The sequence below is a fragment of the Sinohyriopsis cumingii genome, chromosome 6 (genome assembly GCF_028554795.1).
Source record: "Sinohyriopsis cumingii isolate HCF-2022 chromosome 6, ASM2855479v2, whole genome shotgun sequence".
NCBI classification, from domain to species: Eukaryota; Metazoa; Mollusca; class Bivalvia; order Unionida; family Unionidae; genus Sinohyriopsis; species Sinohyriopsis cumingii.
The window spans coordinates 10451438-10474106 of NC_142966.1; the positions used below are offsets into that span (position 1 = coordinate 10451438).

The 22669-nt window shown below is 34.3% G+C and overlaps 1 protein-coding gene across 1 annotated transcript; it reads right to left on the minus strand.

Annotated features, from left to right (window-relative positions):
• Positions 1 to 1548: 1548 nt before the first annotated feature.
• Positions 1549 to 22592, minus strand: LOC149796360 (cyclin-I-like). Its single transcript, XM_089961029.1, has 7 exons — positions 22431 to 22592; positions 21138 to 21288; positions 19209 to 19334; positions 13856 to 13930; positions 11695 to 11835; positions 9470 to 9703; positions 1549 to 6291 (listed from the first exon to the last, which is right to left on the minus strand). Exons 2-7 carry the CDS (start codon positions 21255 to 21257, stop codon positions 5995 to 5997), a joined length of 993 nt encoding a protein of 330 aa, XP_089817155.1. The 5' UTR covers positions 21258 to 21288; positions 22431 to 22592; the 3' UTR covers positions 1549 to 5994.
• Between the last annotated feature and the right edge of the window lie 77 nt (positions 22593 to 22669).

Sequence of the window (22669 nt, forward strand, 5' to 3'; positions counted from 1 at the left end):
AACGAAAGGGAATGCCGTTCCCACAGCACTACACCCCTAACTAAAGGTCATACTTAAGAGTGCACCATTTCTTTCGGCTCCAAATTTCAACCAATCATTCAAAATATATGTTGATACAAGTGATGTTGTAGTTGGTCGAGTATAGATTTAAGGGGACAAAACTGGTAAACAAGCACCAGAGAAATTATTCCACAATTGAAAAATCTTTTCCTTTATTTAGTGTAAGACAATGGAGTCTTAACACTTGGTATAAGGATTCATACAAACTATTTGGGTATGACCTAAATGTGAAATGCAAATAAGTGGCCTATTTTTTTCTTCTTCTAAAGTTGTGATATTATAGTGGTACAAATATTCGTCTAGTTCGAAAATTCTAACACGAATAGAGGTGAAAATACAAAATTTAATGTTTGTCAGTGAAGCACAAAATATGAGAGTGGCTTAGTTTTGAGATGACGGTGCATCATTTATCAAGATGCATAGACATTAAAAATGTCCCGTTTCCTGGTATAGAATTATTTATATACTTTACAAAATCCTGAGCTAATAACTAATCCATGATTGTAAAAGGAACGTACATGTGTACAAAGCTGGTCCCCTCTCACAGGAGGTAGGTTCTATGAAATCCACTCCAAACAGGTGTTTACAACTGCGGAAAAAAATTTCCATTCTGTAGAAATAACAATAAATATTTTTGCAAGATGGCTGTCATGGTGGCCATATTGGATATTATCATAGCACAATTTCCATTTAGCGCCAGCTCAGTATCACAGTCTTTTTTGTGACAGAACAATGAAGATATAACCAGGCATCTAGAACAAGGGCAAATCATATTATTTTCAAGATGAATTTTATGCCAGCACTGGAAGCAAGATTGGTACCATTTTCATTTAGGGACTACCAGGCTACATGTGGAAATCCATCTCAATACGCCTTTTTTCTTTAACAATAGAAAAGGACACCTCTGGTGAGCTCATCAGCGCATTATGACAGAATAATAAGCTCATGTGCACCAGACTTCAATAATGTCAGTCATATTTTAACATAGCTTATGGAAAAAAGAAGCAGCAGCTACAAGATTTCTAAGGGACAGTCAGACAGGTGCAAGGATATATTCCTTGCCATTTTCATTACATCAACCTACATACAAAATCGTCATTCTGAAGATGTCATCCCTGCAGGAAAACAGAAAAATTCTACTATCTGTTAACAATAGTTAATCTTATCTGTTATTTAGGTTATCTAATCATGCACAAATTGGTCAAAAGATATTGTGATTTTAAGTACATAGCGCCAGAACTATTCTATTCATATTTTAATAAAATGTAGTCTACTAAGCAAAACCCATCAATGAAATTAATTAGTACATGTATACGACTTACTTGTAGGATCTAAATCTTGTTGCCTTCTTTGTAACATCAGCATGGAAAAGTTCAAAAATATAAACATGTGGGCTACAGACTATACTACCATACACTACCACCATTAATTAATCCAGGAAACTTCCTTGTGAGTGGAGGGGTGGGGAATAAAATACCATCAGCAACATTATTGCCACCTTGAAAAAATTTTATTCACATAAAAAATTGTAAACTACTATTTTGATCCAAGTCCCTGATTAATCTCAATTTATTTCATCTTTGAAATGCTCGTCGAGAAGAGTTTAATATCGTTCTAATGGGACTATCTAGGAATGCAACTAATTTCCTTTCTTGTAGTATTATCGCACAATTTCTGATGCCCTTATCTCTCTTTATCATAGGTACAGTCATTACATCATATCTGACACATGTGCACACAGAAAATATTATATATATGTATATAAACTCATGATAATTGATTAACGAAGATCACATACAGATTCGTCTGAGAAAGATCACTTGTTTCAAAATATTATTTCAATACGGACAATAAACTATAAAACAATTAACATGTGACCATTCTCACAAATTAGGCATTTCACTGCACTAAGTTAAAAGAAAGGAATTTAAAACAAACCAACTAAAACAAGAAAGAAATAAGATCCTAATAAAAATATGCTATCACTTGTAAGAGATTGCAGACATTAAATCTTTGAAGCAAAAAGACAGCAGTACAGAACTTGTTTCCATTATTTAACATCTCAATCCATCCTGATACTCATCATCTCAACAAAGAATCTAAAAATACATCTATTTATTTATGTACATGTAGACTTCTTAGTATAAAATAATATACTTTGTACAAAATCTACCTGAATAATCTGCACAAAATAAACCGAACCCCTCCATCATCAAACTTTCCTCAACTCGAATTCTTACACAAATCTGACCAATTTAAAAAGACTGTTTGTACACTACATGCACATTAGCAGTTTCTAGTAAAATTTATTATTCAAAATGTTGGGTCAAGTTTTATGATGACTGGGTGTCTTTGGATAACATAACAAAACAAAAACTGCCCTAATATAAATGTGTTCTCAAGCAAATGGAAATCTCCATCAACTTACATATTACAAGATAGCATACTGTTGGTAAAAAGTGCAGCTGTGAAAAAATAGTTCCAATTATATACAGACAGCACTTGCAAGCTTGCTACAGCTTAATGATTTAATGATATCAAGTCCTTAATCATCTTAACACACTTGTTTTTACATTCAGTATACATTTTACGATGCCTGACATGTTCATTTTCCCATCACTTTCCTGGAATGCATCTCTAGCCATTAAACAAGATCAGAATTTTAATGTTTTCCTCTCTCTCAAGTGCACACAATAAATTTTACTTCATACAAAAAAGATACCATTTCCAAAATGATGTTCTTTTTAGCATAGTGAATATAATGTTTAACAAAATCCCAGGAAATATGAAAAATGTTTGTTAAAACAAATACCCACTCCCCCCCACCAAAAAAAAGAAGTAAACTTTTATCCTCTGAGCTAAATAAGTCTACAACAATGATCGTCAACTTGTTTTCTTATTGCATATGTAGCCTATGGAAGTGTTTAATACAGAGCCCTGCTGGACAAGGTTGTCAACAGCACTAATGGTACAATGAATAAGAAGCAGCGACCTTATAATTCTTCTTTCTACTCAAATGCATAGATAAATTCATTCTACTTTGCAAGTGCTAATAAAGCCATTACATTTTCTGACCTTTTATGAAATGGATGAAAATAAAAAACTTGGATTGTTTTTAGTTCAAGTATGATTAATGCCAATCGCAAACTAATGGGAGTTAAACCTGTTGCTGGATACATGTCACATATCTGCATAGACATGTATGGCAAAATGCTAACACACACTCTGAATCAACACAGAGAGGTACATCATTCTCCGTATGCCTGATATTAACACAAAAGACTCCCCTTTCCTTGAACCCACCTTTTATTTAGTTAGAAAGTAAAAAACTTTTTAAAAAATCTTGGGTGTGCATGGATGGACTGACACACAGCCGAGCGATTGCTATGTTAGGGTTTTGCCAAGGCAACTTAAAAAAATTAAAATATCAAACACAGTACGCATAAAAACTTAAAATAAATAGACAACACTCACTCAAACCAACTCATATGACATGAAAGTAAAAATGTACAGACACTGCTACTCTGGTATTCATGTTAAACGATAACGAGTGCTTTTCAATGAGGTGTAATTCTGTAACTGGTCAGATACTGCTGTGTTTATTGTTAACTTACAATAAGCTCCACATGCAAATCAAGGTCTACTAAATGTATTTGTTGATCAATCTGTGTTTTTTGGCACAATGGTTTTGTACATCTGGTGACCCAATGGTAAACAGTAGCTAAATCTGTCTTAATTTATTCCTGTTTAACATGTAACAGGGCAATGCTGACTCAACATGTGAAGTTTTGTTATCACACAATGAATAAACATAACAGTTAAAGACAATATCAAAGGTCTAATTGCAAAAGTGACAACATACCATGTGTGTAATGACAATAATATGCCATGAAATAAATGTTTTAAAATCATCCCATTTGGACTACCTATTCAAACTTCAATACATGACCAACACAAAATCATTATTTATTTATAATGTCCACTTTTGCAAATTATTACTGAAACAATATTTACTAAAATCTGAATTTGAGACCGGTAATAAACATGTACTCAATTTATATCCATTAAAACCAAACAAGGAATGGTCCTAACAAGCATCAGTAATCTTAAGAACAAATAGGTTCTTTGTTTAAATTAGTCAAGGCTAAATGTGTTTATGTTGGTAAAATTTATGAATTTAAAATTTTTTTACTTATTTTTAACTACAAACTTTCATGGCATATTATTTCAACATGGTCAACTAAGGAAGGTTTACAGCAAGAAAGCATATTATTTCAACACTGTCAACTAAGGAAGGCAAGAAAGCAATAATAAAACGAGATATCTTGTCTATTTCTCCCAATTATAAATAAAAATTAACACCAGAAGAGCAAAGATGAAATCTTGCTTTTGTTGTCTTTTGCGTAAAAAAATGAGTGCTTCTTTTGCAAGGTCAATATGGGCTTACTTCTGCATTTTAAAAAAATGGAAAGCCAATGTCACTTGCTATTTTGACTACAAGAATAGTCCTAATAATGTTTACTGCCCTAATTATTGTCAGCAGAGATTTTGTTTGATAATCTCATGGTGTGTAATCTTGTCATATGATTCTGTGTGTTATCTAATACTGAAAAGTCCTTAGAGCTTCTCGAGATAAGGTGCTGTACTAAGTCCACATTATTAGTAGTATTGCTAATAATATTTTTGCTATTAAATCATGAACAGCCAATTTCTGCTTATATTTGCAACAAAGTCCTGGATGGCCAATTAGTGCTTATTTTGCTATATGTGTGCTTATTTTGCTATATGTGTGCTTATTTTTGCAACAAAACCCTGAATAGTCAATGTGTGTATTTCCAATACATGCTTTGTTTTCCCTGCAGATCTTAACAGTAATAGAAAGACCAAAAATATGTACATGTATGAAAAGATGCAAGAATGAAAATTAAAAATTATAGTTATGAGGTCCCACCTGAAAATTTGTGTGAAAACCTTACTTTGTTCAAATCATCTCCATCATATTTTGGCAAAGTGCATTTTGATTTTTTTCTTCTTGTCATGCATATATTTACAACATATTTTGCAGATTATCACCACATGATGACACATGCATGATAATGGTACATGATGAAGTGACACATTTTCTCTTTTACATGAAAAATAAATATGAAACATACACATAATGAAAACTGGATAAGAACATAAAACAATATAATAAAATTTTTAATTATGATGAGATAAAAGACCACATTTACTTTAAAGTATTTTCTTTGTTTTGAATCTTTTTTCTTTTTTGTTGAATTTTTAATACAATATTTTAAATATTTTTTTGGTGGATCCTACATTTAAATGTGTCCAAGACTACTCAAATATTGCATGGATCCATTTTGAAATGAATTAAAGAGAGACAAAAAGGTGGCATTTTTGTCAAAATAGATGTAACATCTGCTAATCTGGCATCAGGTTATATTTTCACGATCCTTCCATTTCAATTACTGTGCAGCAGACTGTGTCCTACTAATTTACAAGAAAAATTAGTAAATAATTTGAACGTTTCATACATGACTGTGTGTAATGGATCCCATTTATATCTTACAGTTGTAAATCTGCATCATAAACTGACTGGGAAGAAATATGCATATCTGCCAAATCACCACTGTTGTCTCTAGATTCTGCTGCATCAAATTATAAATTATTCCAAAAGCAATTCTGTTAAAGAGGTGCCACTGTTGTTGGGGGTTTACTTGCTATTTATATCAGATATCAAATACGAAAAATTTTGTAACTGTACATTACCACAGGTTATGGAAGGTAAAGGAATGGCACATAACTCATGATATACAGTGAACTACAGCTGCCCAACTTAGTAAAGAACTGGTTTTCTTCATACCTCTCACAGTAAAACAATGTGACATTACAAAGCTGCACAGTATTCTTTAACAGAAAAAATTAACTTCAACATTTGGCAGACACAGCCTGCAAGGAATACGAGTCTACATCGTTATTTTGACCTATCTCTGTACCACATGCCATCCCCCGACTCGACACTTCTAACCCTCCATCTTCTGAGTAAAGACGCTTTATATCATCATAGACATCTTCCTCTATGTCAACATCCACTGCTTTACGTTTCACGGACTTGACTCTTTTTGAGGATGAACTGGTAGGAGCCATTGGCATACGGAGCAAGTTCTGCTTCATCAAGACCAGTCCAACACCTTCTCGACATCGAATCAAGTGCTCTACCTCAACCTGCCATAGAGAATTAATCAGTAAGATTGTCAATAGAATTAGAACAAAATATTTGTGACAGACTGTCAATAGAATCACAGCAATAATCATGCAAAAACATTTCTGACAACATTAAAAAGCAAACTTTGCAAATGAACCAACTTGAAATCCACTTCTGATACATGGCCATCTGTAATAGCTTTAAGGACTAATACAGACAAAGTACTAATAACACTCCAACCCCCAAAAACTTACAGATACATACTGCAGCCAGCCTTAAAACTGGCAGTTCGTTTGGTAAGGAAGAGCATTGTGAATGGAAAATTACAGGCCCACCCCAATATAAACAGTACTTTATGTTATCACAAGTAGGATATGGCCGACTTGAGATTACAGACTACTGGGTCATGGTGAATTATCATTACAGACTATTAGGTCAAGGTATTCAGTCTTGGACTAAAGCTACTGCAAAGAAACCATTATCTTTTTACTAGGCTTACCATGACCTTGACCTCTAGAAACCCCCAGGAACTATAGGTTTCTCTATCAGAAATTAGTACAAGCCATACAAAGTTTAGTCAAGGAACATGCACAAGAATAAAAGTTATTCCACAAAAACCATCAATCTTTGATCCATTATTACAATGATCTGCTGACCCAAATATCAATATGATTATTTTTAGTGCAGCCCGTCCACCTAAGTTACTTAGGATATCTGTCTGGAATTCAAGTTGACCTCTAACCAAAAACCAAAAGGCTTCTTTCTTACCCAATATGTAAAGTCGTACACTGTAGTGAAAGTATAAGGAAGTGAACTGATTTTTGTGTAGAAAACATTCTTTTATGAATAATGGTGAACATGACTTTGATCTTTTCACCCTTACTGAGTTTAGTCTAGGTCTGTGATGTCAAACTATTGTTATTGTGTTATTTCTTCTTTCGGACATAGTGACCTTGATTTTTGGACAATAAATTTGACAGGGTACATCCTTACTCCAGATGCAAGCTATCTACATAGTCTGGCCCAGGTTTTTTCTTGTTGTTCATTCATAATATGTCTATTGTGTACTTCACACTTTGTTCATTGTACATTTCATAAAAGGAGTCCTTGATGAAATTTTATATTCATTCCACTACTATTTTATTAACAATCCATGATGGCCTACTTTTCCCCATACCTGCTATGTAATGATCAGTATCTGTTTAAGCTATTCATCAAAAAGTAACAAAAGAAAGAAGAAAGAAAAACAAATCTATAAACAGGATGATTTTGGACTGCTTGGAACATTAATATGTACACATATCAAACTTGTCCCTAATTTCCAACAAGAATCTGTGCCAGATATCTTACTTGTATCTAATTTTCAGAAATTGTCTGAAGCAGTGATCAAACAAGTCCTTATTTCCAGCCATTGTCCAAAACAAGGATCAAACATGTACCTGATTTCCTGCAAATGGCTGAAATGAGAGTCAAACTTGTCTCTAGCTTCCAGCAACTGTATTAAACAAGCATCAAATTCAACCATTATTTCCAGCAACTGCCTGGAATCAAACTCATCCTAATTTCTTGAAACCACCTGAAACAAGCATCGAATTCAACCATTACTTCCAGGAACTGTCTGAAAATTATCAAACTCATCCCTAACTTCCCTCAACTGTCTGAAATTGGGATCAAATCCATCCCTAAGTTCCTGCAACTGTCTGAAACTGGGATCAAACATGTACCTAATTTCCAGCAATTGTCTGAAATATGCATAAAAAATTCACCCATTAATTCCAGCAACTGTTTGAAACGGGAATAAAGCTTATCCCTAATTTCAAGCGACTGTCTGAATGGGATCAAACTCATCCCTAATCACCAGATACTGATCCCTAATCACCAGACACTGTCTGAACAGAAATCCAATTTGTCCCTAGTTTCCTGCAAATGTCTGAAACAAGGATCAAATATATCTCTAATTTCCAGCAAGTGTCTGAAATAGTATCTAAAACAGGCACCAAATTCATTTCCAGCAACTGCAGGAAACTGGGATCAAACATGTCCCTAATTTCCTGCAACTATCTGAAACAGGGATAAACTTTTCCCTAATTTCCAACAAATGTTTGAAACATGGATCAAAATCATACCTACATTCCAGCAATTGTCTGAAAAAACGATCAAACTCAACCCTTGTTTCCAGAGACTGTCTGAAACAGGCATCAAACCCATCCCTAATCTCAACAACTATCTGAAAATGGGATCAAACTTGTCCCAAATTTCCAGCAACTGTCTCAAACAGAGCCCAAACACATTCCTAATTTCCTGTAACTGTCTGAAACAGGGATCAAACTTGTGTCTAATTTCCAGCAACTGTCTCAAGTTGCAAGCAATGCATAAACATACCCTCTGTATTGATTGCTCATACCAGTAGTCTGTATAAAGATCTGATGTCTATAGCAATAAAACATACTGCAATCTTATGATGCAAAAAACATCGGGAAAATATATTGCTTAAGTAATAGTGTCAGAATTCTACGTAAGTTGATGTTGCTGTTGTTGTTGTAGGGTTTAATGCCATTTTTCAGCACACGATAGGCTATATATAGCGGCCAATATTAATGGTGGAGGAAGAACCCGGGAAATTCCCGGAAAGAACCACCGACCCTCGAGAAGCTACTGGCAAGCTTTCTCACATACCCACATTGACCGAATCCTAGACCTGAACCCATGCAGACAGAGGTGTGATGGCAGTGATTCATAACTGAGAACGCTTTAGACCACTTGGCCACTTGGGGCCCCTTCCTACCTAAGTAACATAACCACAAATAAATAACACTGAAATTGGACTCAGCTTTTAACCTTTCGGCCTTGTTCAAATTTAACCAGGTGCATAACAAATCCTGGTAAAGTCGAGTTCGCAGGCATACTTCTTTCTATTAATTTGATCATTTCTATGTTTATTTTTGATGTGCCATCTCATGTGTCAATGTTCTTTACTGATATCTGCAACAAATGGAGTAGCAACTTCAAAAATGAACATGCTGTTAGCCAGCTGGTCATGTCAAGTAGTTATTTCAGTAACACAATGAATATCTTAAGTAGGGTCATAAACATTAATGCCCTGCCTATGCCTGAAACTAGAAACAACCAAAGCCATCAGACAGACAAAGTGGGTAACATTATATACTGAACTGAGTATGGAACATAAAAAAAGCTTACCTCTACCATCTGCTGGATCATAGTTACAATTGTCAACCAGCTGGGAGTGATTTGCTCCAAGTCCAGGCTTATAACAGCTAGTGCCAGGGTGATGGGACAGAACCCTACAGCCAGCTGGTGATCACACAGGCAGATGAAAAGATTCTTTGACAGCAAGGCTAGGTGTCTGGAGGGTGTCATGTGGTGCAGACCACTCAGCAACTGGGGGTAGTAACACACCAGCATTGCATGGATCTACAATCAATGACAAAAAAAAAACAATTAGATATTTAATTTACTTAATTCCTCTAATTCTCTTTGTATCATGCTCTTACAAAGCTGTATTATTAAAGAGGACTATCATTTCTATTCAGAAATAGCCTCAAAAACTAAAGTCATTTTAAGACATGAAAACCTATTGTACAACTAGCTGAACTGTATTAAGAAAAAAAAAGTATCATGAATAACCCTTGTAGTGGCCCCTTTTGTAAGACACCTTCTGCAGCAGAAAAGTAACCTTCTAAGAGGAGTGGCCTTTCTGGAGGAATATCACAATTGGACTATAACTACATATAAAATATGAAAGGCATAAGTAATTTTATATAATTAATATTTTCCTTTAAAATCACAGGAATATTCTCAGTTATAGACTTGATGAGATAAAAATAATGCCATAGACTGTGGGTACCCACATTTCAATTCCCTCTGGCCAATGGGACCAAGTATATTTTGATAGGGTTTCTGTGCTTTTCTCAAAATATCTATTGGAATAGACTACATAAAGCTTCCATCATCAATCAATATCTCCTGATTATAGTCCTATAATGTAAGACATAGATTCTGATACTTATGTCTTGGAGGTTAAGGTGTTATTGCCTAAATAATGACACTGTCTAGCATGTTCTGATGTGGACTAACATCGGAATAAGATGTCAAATTTTCAGAAATATCTCACTTGGCAGCCCATATTTACACTTTCCTACAAATTAAAGTCATAACGTTTTAGACTTTACTCACCCTGCCATCTTTTTTTTCTAATAAATTCAAATTCTCAAAATAGCAAATGAACACGTTTTCAAGTTCTGTTAGCCTACATTTCAGTTGGCTGAAATACAATGGAAGCCAGGAATTACAAAATCAGTTAAAATGATGCCAATTATTTCATTAAAAAAATATACTTAAACTTTATGTGATTTTGGCATTCCCAGCTTCCATCACATTCCAATATACAGCATCATTGTCTAGACAGTAAGACCTTGACCCCCAAAATAGAAATATCAGGGTCTATGTTTAACATTGTAGGACTACCCAAGTTGTACACGAGCAGACGTCAAAACTAGTGTCTATTAAGACCCTAATCTTACTGTGTAACAATGAATTGCAATGCAAGGAATTGTCAAGGACTATTTGAAATTATGTAGCTTCCTATGCATCCTTCTATCTTCAAGATGTTATTTTACTGCTACTGTCATTGAAGTCTTTGCCATCTATCTGGCAAGTTGTAAATTTGCTTTGATTTAATAATGTCCACTGAGTTTTGCTTTGATTGTAAAAATTAAACTTGTTGGCATACTTGTTGGCATTCGAGTTAGTTAACGGAGTGCTCACTTTGACAGTAATAGATTTATAACCCTTGTTTATATACATATATATATATATATATATATATATATTCCTCATATCTTGTCAATGCAAATATTTTAGGAAAAAAGAACAGCAACTAGCTTTAAGTGAAGCTTCGGAACACAGCTGATAAAGAAATCGTGGTCACAGATAATATGGAAATGTATTAACATTGCATATTTTGTTGATCTTACCACAAAGGTATCCTAATATGGAAATGTATTAACATTGCATTATGTGGAACTGAATTAATTGTATGTGCCCATTTGTGTTTGTAATATCATGTGAAATTAGCACAAAAGCAGTGAAGTACAAGAAATGGCTGAATTAAACCAGTATGTCACTGAACTACACCCAGCATCAATCTTCACAAGAACATGAGTAGAATGGTCAATCCACTATACCCAATTTCACTCTTCACCAAAAGATGCATAGAATGATCAATCCACTTTGTGTATTATACACTATTCTGAAGCATATTAAATCAGCAAAGTCCTTTAAAACTATCTTATAACTTCTTTCTTTTTCTGATCAAATTCACAATCCCTTTTGTAATTTCTTTTCTTTGAAAAGACTAAACTCCACAAGCAACAAATTTGCTTTAAATTAACAAATATACTTACAATGTGAAGAAAATCGACTGGTGTTACAGCCTTGATGTTCCAGTCAAGTTTTTGTAATATAATGGCCTCCATACGCAAAATTTCTGCCACAGAGTATCCACATTGACTTGTCTTCACAAGATCTATTGTGCCAGGTATTACCTGCAGAAGAACATTTATATTATTTTAGTTGCCAATATTTTCTTCCTGGAAACTTGGTCTCACTCTTTCATGTGAACTATGAAGTTGATGTAGCATGCATGAATCAATGGTATTTAGTACAGTGGGGACCAGTCTCAGATGATTTACAAAGTGGGGAATTTTAAATTCAGGAATAATTAAAAGAATTTACAAGTACGAATTACTTTTCCCTTTCTCTCACTCATACAAGCTTCCAGTAAAATATCTTTAAAACTGTATTCACACAATCCTGAATTTCAGGATATAAACTTAATTTCTGGTAATCAGAAGAAGTAATCAAAACTGTGATCTTAAGATGAAACTCTCTTAATCCCCCAACTTTTGCTTTTTCAACAAACGCTGATCTTTCATCTTGAAATTACAATGCAGTGCAGCGAATCTAGTGATTTTCCATGCATCACCACTGATGCTTGTATTTTACTGCCTATCGTATTGAGAAAAATAGTGCCAAAATATTGTGATTTTTTTCATTGTTGGTTGAATACAAACTTAAATGTTAACCATCATTCATCATCATCAAAATCAGCTGTTTTTCTGTGTCATACACGGATATACTTTTGTTTAGCAGTGACTAACACGTCTTGTTGTAGGGTTTAATGCCATTTTACAGCACACGATAGGCTATGCATGGCGGCCAGTATTAATGGTGGAGGAAGAACCTGGGAAAACCCTGGAAACAACCACCAACCCATGAGAAGCTACTGGCAAACTTTCTCACATACCCATAATGGCTGAATCCAGACTATCACATGTGTAGTCTAACAATGGCAACATTACATATTTTCTTTGGTATCAAGCGCAAGGCTGCAAGTTAACGTGATTCTCGCTAGATTGTCAAATATAAAGTAGTTTAGATAAAGAAAACAGAACATCAAAAGAGATGAGAGATTTGTGGAATGAATCATGGAATAGGTCATTTTCGTTGACTGCAAAACAAGAAGACATTTTTATTAGCTGGATGCACTCAGACTTGTTTCCAGTGTTTCAGCTTTATCACTGCTACAATGTCAGTGGCTATGAGAGATGTTTTTCGTTGCTTAATCATATCAAGACAAAGGAACATGGACATTTAAAACAAGAATTCAAATACTAAAACAGCTGTGGAGAAGTTTGTTAAAGCTTAAGAAAAATGTGAATGGAATATGGTCATTTGTTTCTTCTTTGAGTATCTTGGCAAATTATTAATCCAAAATGGAATTAAGCTAAATAAATAAATATAGAATATAAACTAATCTCTTCCTCAATTCCTTCTGGGCATTATGTTACCCAGGGTGGCCAAGTGGTCTAAGGCACTTGCCTTTACAAATGACTCCGACATATCACCTCTGTCCACTCAAGTTGGTCTAAGGCACTTGCCTTTACAAATGATTCCTACATATCACCTCTGTCCACTCAAGTTGGTCTAAGACACTTGCCTTTACAAATGACTCCTACATATCACCTCTGTCCACTCAAGTTGGTCTAAGGCACTTGCCTTTACAAATGACTCCGACATATCACCTCTGTCCACTCAAGTTAAAGTCTTGGCTTTGTCAATGTCGGTATGCGAGAAAGCTTGCCAGTAGATTCCTGTGGGTCTATGGTTCTTCTCCGAGTCATTTTTTAAGGAAAACAGGATGCACTCTTAAGACTAGCCTCTGAAGGTCAACAGGATGCACTCTTAAGACTAGCCTCTGTAGGTCAACAGGATGCACTCTAAGGCTAGCATCTGAAGGTCAACAGGATGCACTCAGATTAGCATCTGAAGGTCAACAGGATGCACTCTAAGACTAGCATCTGAAGGTCAACAGGATGCACTCTAAGACTAGCCTCTGTAGCTAAATACACTGAGTATGAGAATGCAAATTCTACATTTCACTTTCCACTCCAGGAAACTTGTACTAGTTGCCTTTCTTTATGTGAAAAGCTCAGACTGGAAAAATACTGACAAAAAATCTAAAAGTGCTGAATGGAATAGCCATGTCCTATGCATTCAACTTACTTCATCCTCTTCAAGTGTTTTGGCAGCTATGTAGAAACAGCTGATTGCAATGCATCGCAGATACTTGGGTTTTACCTGAAATGTAATAAAAATATTGTATTTTCGAACGAAAACCTTGGTGCCATTTATTGTCAATATATTTGAAAAACTTCCATTTTATAATTATTTCTTCTATTATTTGTTAAAAGCTATTTTGCATATAACTTCTCCCTCAATAACTCAAACACAACTGGGCCCAAAAACATAAAATGCACTATAAACGAGGGTGCAAGTTGTCGAGAGACCTTGATAACAATATGAAATGATGCCTTCTGCGCTGGACACAGAGAAACCCGTGAAGGTGATGGGCAGAGAACTGGTGTCTAATGGCTGAATACTCGTTTCAAAGTCATGTCGGAAATATTTTCAATAAAGCACTTTTTCTAATGAAGTTATTTATTTTTAGATACAAAAAATGACCTTTATTTTCAAGATGCCCAACCAATGAGAGCTCGTTAATAATATTCCAACTAGTTTCAACAACCGTTACATGTACATGAAAACACTGTGTATTACACCACTGCTTTATGTTGTTGTTCAGTAGTCTGGTTCCCTGATCCATTAGCTCATTCCTTTGCTCCCTACGATAGTGGAATGAAATGCAAGAAACATACTGATCAGGGAACAAGACCACTTATTGATTCAAATTCACAATCAAACAATATTCCTTTCATATATAAAATTTATTAAAAAAAACCACATGCTCAAAAAAAACAGAATACATAGTTCGTGAAACAGGCGTCATTTTTTGTTATTGTTCGTTGTACTTTACCTCCCTCATCTCCCAAGTGCCTCGATAACATGGCCAAGTTTACCTATCTTGTATCTTGAGCACCAAGTTTGAATTGGCAGTATTTGTCTAGACCTGTATCCTGCATGACGAGTTAAATCGGCGCAAGCCATTGGTTGATTTGAAGCCATTTCCAAATTATGCAGGCAATTTAACCAATACAATTTCAGCTTACACAGATAGATTGAACATTGCTGAACAAAGGGTAAAAATTTGACTTCGATAGCAGAAATAGTGAAAAAATGTAGATCTGAAAATGATGCAAATTTATAAGGATCAGCCAACTAGGGGCAGACCTTTACTTGACAGACTCTGGCAAAGAATTTTCAGGATTTTAATCAGATGAGATTGATAGTGACATCGAAATAGCTATTGGAGATAACAGCAGTAATGAGAATGAAAACATTGAAGAGGATTTGTGAAGAAGAAGAAAATGAAATAAGAGCTGATTGATGGATCATAAATGATAAAACACACACTGACAAGGGGCCATACACGGGACCAACACAAGGGCCAGCAATGGATTTAGACCCTGATGCAAATGAATTTAATTTCTTGAAGAGTTTTTTTCTTTTGAAGAATTGTTAAATAAATGTTTGGGAAATAAATTTTGTTAGCATGAGTGTTCATAATTCAAGGTTTGTTAAGTGTTTTATTAGTTTTTAAATTTTCAGTAAGAATTCTAAGGAAGAAAGTTCAGTAAAGAGCAAGGAAAATATGTCTATCTGTGTACAGTATTCACAGGATGTCAAGTTTACAAGAGAGATGACGAGTGGAATTTCTGTGTACATAAAATAGAATTATTTCATGTGTTGATGGTGTTAATAATTCTGTGTGAATTCATAATGAATTTTATGGATTATTCAAGCCAAGAGAAGTAAATTGGTAAGTAGATTGTTTGTTTTCACCTTTATGCATGAGTTTTATTTCTGCATGTAGCATGAAATTTATACCATTATGTAATTTTATTGAGAACTGCTGTGCCAAATTTCAGCTTAATCCAACAAATACAAATAAAATAATAACAAATTTATTGCAAGTAGCCCCCTCTATATAAATCTGCAAGCCAAGTGTTGTCAGCAAGTCCCAGGGATACAGGCACTGGTAAGGTTAACACTGTTCTAGGTGATCTCTGCAAATATGCTGCAGGGGACTGCCTAGCTGTTTGGCACAGAGACTAATGTGTTAATAAAAACTGATGCAATGGTTTCATTGCAAGTAATAGTGAAACTTCTCATCTGTGAGAAAATCACAGAGTGCCAATTCAATAATTACAAATTAACTACAAACTCTAAAACTAGCTTCTCAATAATAAAAGTATCTGTGAAACAGAATTTTATGTCATAAATGCTCATTTCGTTTGGTTGTCTTGCTATCTATGATCACATTTGTGAATGATTATGCTAATTTAAGGTAGTTTAATTACATTACATTTACAAAAAATAAGTGTTAGATGATCTGTCACTCAACCTGGACCACTAGCTCTTATGCAGGTTGGCTTTGCATGTCTTTTAAATTTTTATTTATTCCACCACCTGTATTTCATACAAAAGACTAACATGGTAAGCTTTTAATTCAGTTCAACAATACAAAAAATACCAATATGATTGCAACAAATGCATAAGAAAATTAGTTATCAAAACATCATCAGCACTTAGGTTCTCACAGAAGCACTTGCGGTCATAGCTGTTAGGGTAAATTGACATATTTCACACTTGAATACAACACTGCACATTGTATTCATAATCATTACACTTAAATTGAACTAATAAATACGAACAGTTATTTCACTTGATACAAAAAACTTTTTTAATTGGTATTTATTTATTATAGTGTTGCCTCAAGTAGGCATTAGTGCCATTTTCATTGATCGAAATTTCGTTGCTTACTGTTATTTACAGTGTACCAAGAATGTTGTTTGGAAAGAAATTTTAACAAAATATATGACTACTTATTAAAAGTCGATAATTTCATAATGTTGATTCAATTTTCCAGGTCATAGCAGCTGTTTCTGATAATAAAATGAGTGATATATCAAGGTTTCCTTTACCAATTTTGATCATGATTTTCTTCATGTTCAACAAATAGGGGTCAAATTATCGATACTTTCTAGTACAAAAAATGGGATCCACGACCCCACATTACAAAAAGTTCACTAGTTATCAGGGTGCGAGTTATCAAGGGAGTGGTGTACAATTTAAATTAGAAAAGAAATGAACACCAAATTTTTACATTTGATTATTGATAGTATGTATTTTGTAAGAATTTTAGTATTCCTCAAATGTAATAAAACTTTCAAAATTACATATTTCCTTCTGTTAATTTTGGGTATATCTTGCTGTCTTTTGTCAACACCCCTCTCCCCCATGTGGAGTTGAAAACCCTGGACTCAAAGTCATCTAAACCTATTTAAATTACTCAGCAATTTTCTTTTGAATTCAGACTCATGAACAAATGAATGGAGGTATAATTTCCATTTGTTTCCACATTCATGATGACCAAAGTGTTCTTTTAAGACAGCAAAAATAAAAGGTTCAAAAATAAAAATAGTAATTCTAGACTACTCACAGTACAGCTCAAATGATTTTTTTAAAAACATCAAGCACTACGCTGGGTAAAAAGTGGAGAGGATACAGAAAAACTTTCTCTCCATGCATCAAAGAGCTGACACCATGGTTTGTGGAGAATAGCTCTGGACATCATGCTTTCACTCGTAGAGTTGCCATGGATGACCATGTGGAGTAGACATAGTCTCAATAAAATGGACATGGCTTATTGTGCATGTCCTTTGCAAGAATGCTCTACCGAGAGGTTCATGAAGAGAGAGAGAGAGGCATTTATTAAGCCCTCCAACAGTTTTTTAAAAGTAGGTTAAGTAGGTATAGTGTTATGTGTATATATATATATATATATATATATATATATATATAATTAATTGACAGAAGTGAATCTGCTGATCACTGAGCAGATATACCCAGGCCTGATTAGTTCCCATAACTCAACATCAGGGCTGACAAAGATCCATAGCCCAACATCAGAGCTAATCAACTCCCATAGTCCAATGTTGGGAACTATACACTTTTGAAGTCAGACAAGTAACATTTTTCATGGCGCTACTCCATGACTAGTGCTCTTTCATATTTTTGAAAAATTAGGGCAAGCGCCTCATTTTCATACATTAATCACTTTATCTCCCTTTTCTGGCTATTTACGCCCTCTGGCCATAATGAATGCTTGCATCTACCCCAATGATTAATTATCACTTGTTACAATGTGTTTACTTCTCCTGATCAGATCACTATCTGATTTCAATCCACCAAGACACTGTAATGAAATTAATTAAACAACAGGAATGAGTCTTGAATGTTTTAATCGATTATACTTAAGATCAACTTAAACGTGTAGTATTGTTTGAAGCAAAATCTGTATGAAAATGGAAGGATAAAACAATCCTGCCGCTGAGTATAAGGCACCTTTCCTCAATATAAATGAGACCATGGCAACAAAAATATCAAATATGACACAACTAACACAACACTATAGCCAGCATGTGCAGAATATACCTGATGCCAGGTTCACATTCCACCAGGAAAGGCCATATTTAAAGTAAATGTGAATGAAATGAAAAACAAATAAACTGAGCTCTCTTTAATACAGCTTACACCCAATATGGAAAACCATTTTTCAAGTAGAACTGCAGTATGCACACAAGCCCAATAAGGAAAACCATTTTTTCATGTGGAAAAGCAGTATGCACACTAGCCCAATAAGGAAAACCATTTTTTCATGTGGAAATGCAGTATGCACACTAGCCCAATAAGGAAAACCATTTTTTTCATGTGGAAAAGAAGTATGCACACTAGCCCAATAAAGAAAACCATTTTTTCATGTGGAAGAGAAGTATGCACACTAGCCCAATATGGAAAACAATTTTTTCATGTGGAAAAGCAGTATGCACACTAGCCCAATAACGAAAACCATTTTTCAAGTAGAACTGCAGCATGCACACAAGTCCAATAAGGAAAACCATTTTTTCATGTGGAAAAGCAGTATGCACACTAGCCCAATAAGGAAAACCATTTTTTCATGTGGAAATGCAGTATGCACACTAGCCCAATAAGGAAAACCATTTTTTCATGTGGAAAAGCAGTATGCACTCCAGTCTTAAACTTGAACAGATTTATTGTAGAAGGCTTTGGTCTGTCAAACAATTGATAGAGTCGTGAGAGACAGTGTTAGGAAAGGTCTGAATTCAGTAAATTCCTTTCCTTCTTGCTGATGGAAGTACTGATGCTACCATATCCAAGCAAGAAATAATGTATACAGTACCTCTTGACAGAAACTTAAGCCCTTTTGACTAAATAAATATTTTGTAAATTGTTTCTTAAGTTTTTGATATTGATTAAAATACATCTTGAGAAGTGAATTTTCCAACCTGATATATTCATTTTTATTTTGATTCAGCTTAATATTAAATAGTACATGTTCATGCACAAGTTCTATATGCACGAGTTCAATACATACCTTAACAAGCTGAAGAAATCTGTCTATCATTGATATGCAGAGAGCCAGCGTTTCAGGACTGAAATAGAATCTTGCATTGAGGGACAAAATCCAACTGACCACATCGTCTCTTTGTCCACCACTAATCTGAAATATGATGGAAAACTATGACTATTGGCCATGTCTTGTTTACCTCCTGCTAAGGTAAAAGGCAACATCAACTCAGTGTACATTCTGCTATGATATATATAAGGTACAAACTGTATGAAAATAAAAACCTTTCATATGATCTCAAAATAAGGTAAAATACGAGGCCCTCGAAGGGACCGTTCCTCTACCATCCCAGGGGTCAGTCTATTGCCTAAAAAATGTAAACTTTACCTTTTTCTATTAAGAAAATGAAAACAACTTGCCCTGTGATTTTTTTACATGATGGATGTTAAGTGATATTAATATGTGATGTCTGAGATGCTCCAAAACCCTAGCCAGGTAGTTTCAATGTTGTGTTTGTATCCGAAGGTGAACTGTATGCATCAAATAGCTGGTGTTGATATCAACTGCACTGACAAACACTCTTGAAAATGCAGTCATAACTTAATCACCATTAACCCTTTCACGAACAAGTTATCACTGCTTGATTTGCACAAGTTATCAGTATTTCAAAATGTTGATAATGAAAACATACCAACTTGTGTTTCAAAACTTAATCATATATATATGTTTCACGAATACAACAAGTGAAAGTCATTTTCTAATCTTTAAAAAAAAATGGGAAGATATTATGAGCCAAGTTTGCATTATTTTGTTCACTGAAATCTTAAGTGAACCTGACATAGGGTAATAATGGCAGTTATAACTTTGTCTAGAAAGTACCTTGTCATTAGATTGTCTGTTTTCACAACTCACTTGGCAATTAAATTGCAGAAAATATACAAATTACTGAAAGCAAAGTGTAAATATTATAAGAAAATTTTGCCAAAATAATGTAAACATGTTGGTCAGAAAATGTATGGAATAATGCTAATAATAATACTGTAGAATTTTATAGGTGTTAGAAGGTCAAGGTTATTTTCTGACATCACTAATATTTGTGAAAATACAACCAAACAACGCAGTAAAATATATGCTATTTAACCAGTGCATGATATAAGCAAATAATAAATCAATAAATTTGCAATTTGTATTTTTTTAATGAAGCTTAAATTTATATTAAGAAAATCCCTCTTTCTAAAAAATGGATGCAACTGCATATCATGCATGATGCCATATTTATTCTTGGCTGTGTAAATTAATTTGGAAAGAAGGGTCTAGCTCATTCACATATCGACTTCAATGCTTCTGTGTTGTCTATGAATAGTTATGGTAATGTTTTATCAGCAACAATGAAATTAGGACAAACAATATAGTATGAATATAGTATGAAGACACTTGGGGACATGTACATGTGCTCTTGTATATATGTAACAGGCATTGTTTCAAACTACATGTAATTTAAAAATCTTTTCAAAAACCAGTTTAAAGTTAAGCTTCAGAAAGTAAAATAACAAATTTTATCTTCAAGTGGTAGTTGATTAAACGTTTTCTCTACCTTGCAATTGCAATACTGTAATTTAGGTATCAGTTAAAATTTATAACCATTTATAGTTTCTGTGCTCTTTTTAAACTCATATCATCAATTTCCTGTTGGATGAGTCATCGTAGTAATACTCTGACGACTTGCGAAGTTAAGTTAAAGAATGTAAAGATTTAATCGGTGTTTGGTAATTGGTAGTACGGATATTCTAAAACTATACATTGCTAAAGTCCCACTCTGTCTCACATTAAGGAGGTGAGTAATTACTTTGCATGAATATAAATACACTTAAGAGGCAAATACATATTGCAGCCGGGATGCTGATGCATAGAACACATTTATATGTAGTAACTAGTATTGCACCAAACTCAGCTTACAGAATCTGACTGCATTTCAATCTTGTAAGCGCCAGGCATCCATTGGGATTTTTCTTTGATCAGAGCATCTCCAAGCATCTGCATTAGCTGCCTAGCATCCAAACCACTGTGAAGCTTCATCTTCAACCCCCTTCTTGCTGATCCAAGTGACCTGTAAAACGACAGGTGTTTACAACTTTTGGTGACAAAACCCAAGCAACAAATACTTTAGTGCAGAACATTTTTCTTTCTAAGTCAGAGTTTGTTGTAGAAAAAAGAATCAAGACTCGATATAGTAATATCATTACATCTGACAAGCCTGGAACAAATTACCATCAATAACTGCAGAAGCTCCTACCTTGGTATCTCACAAGCAGGGGCTTTCCAAAATCACATTCTAATGAACTAGTCAGCTAGAAAGACCAAGTGATTCTCAGGGCTATGCCGTTTGAGGTTCATATCTCATCACCGCTAAAGCAGCCAGATTGGTCTCAGTATGAAGCGATGAAAATGTACACTGACACTTTTACTTATTCCTGCCTTTCCATTCATTCTCTTCTGGCTGTCCTATCGCTACCATTTATAATATGATCACACACCACATGTTGCTTAACAGTCCAGTGTGACTGCATCAATGTATTTATAAACAGATATGAAACTAATTTATATTCCTAAGAAATCATCTGAAAATAGGTCAATTTTAGTTTGCATGTCTGTACATTCACCAATGCTTACTATGATGTACAGACAAAAATATTAAAAAGAAAAAAAAACAACAACCCCAACCCACCACCAAAAAAAATCTTCCAACTTAAATATGCAAAGATTGCAAAATCTTTGTTGGCACTGAATTGCATACCAGCCTCATAATATAATACTAATCTACAAATCGTGTATCATAATCCATGTATCATGTTTTAAAATATTGCAACAAATCTGATAGTACTGTTTCATAAGCAATTTAAATTAACACTTTACATCTGTTCTGAAAATATCTCTGGAGTTTTCCTACTTCTCTGAATTACCAGATCTTTCTATAGGTATACACAGTACTAAATTTACACATTTTGTGGCAAAATAAATGTTGGATTAAAACCAACATTTACTTATCTTGTTTTAAAACCATTAGAGATTTTATTATAAAATATAAATTGTACAAAATTTAAATGCTTTGGCAGTTAACTGTTACTCTGCATTTAGTATTTTCACTGAAATGGGTTACAAAACCAAAATGGCGAACTGTCAAAAAGAAAATTTGACATTGGTTGGGATTTCGGTGACCTAAAACAAATTTTCAAGAAAATATTCATTTACCTTGGCAAAAGACAGGTCCAGAGTTCGAACCAAAGACTTCCTCTGGCCCACACACTTTCTGCTTCTACATTTAGCACATTTCTGCCGTAATGTCTAACGAAATATAAGTAAAATGAAGAGAGAATTTGAGTTATCTTCCTTAAACTGATAAAATAGTTTACTTTTTGCTTAGTTCTTGTATAACTACGCGCATCCTGTAGAAAATAATTTTCAAGACGAAATAAACTCATATTAATCAA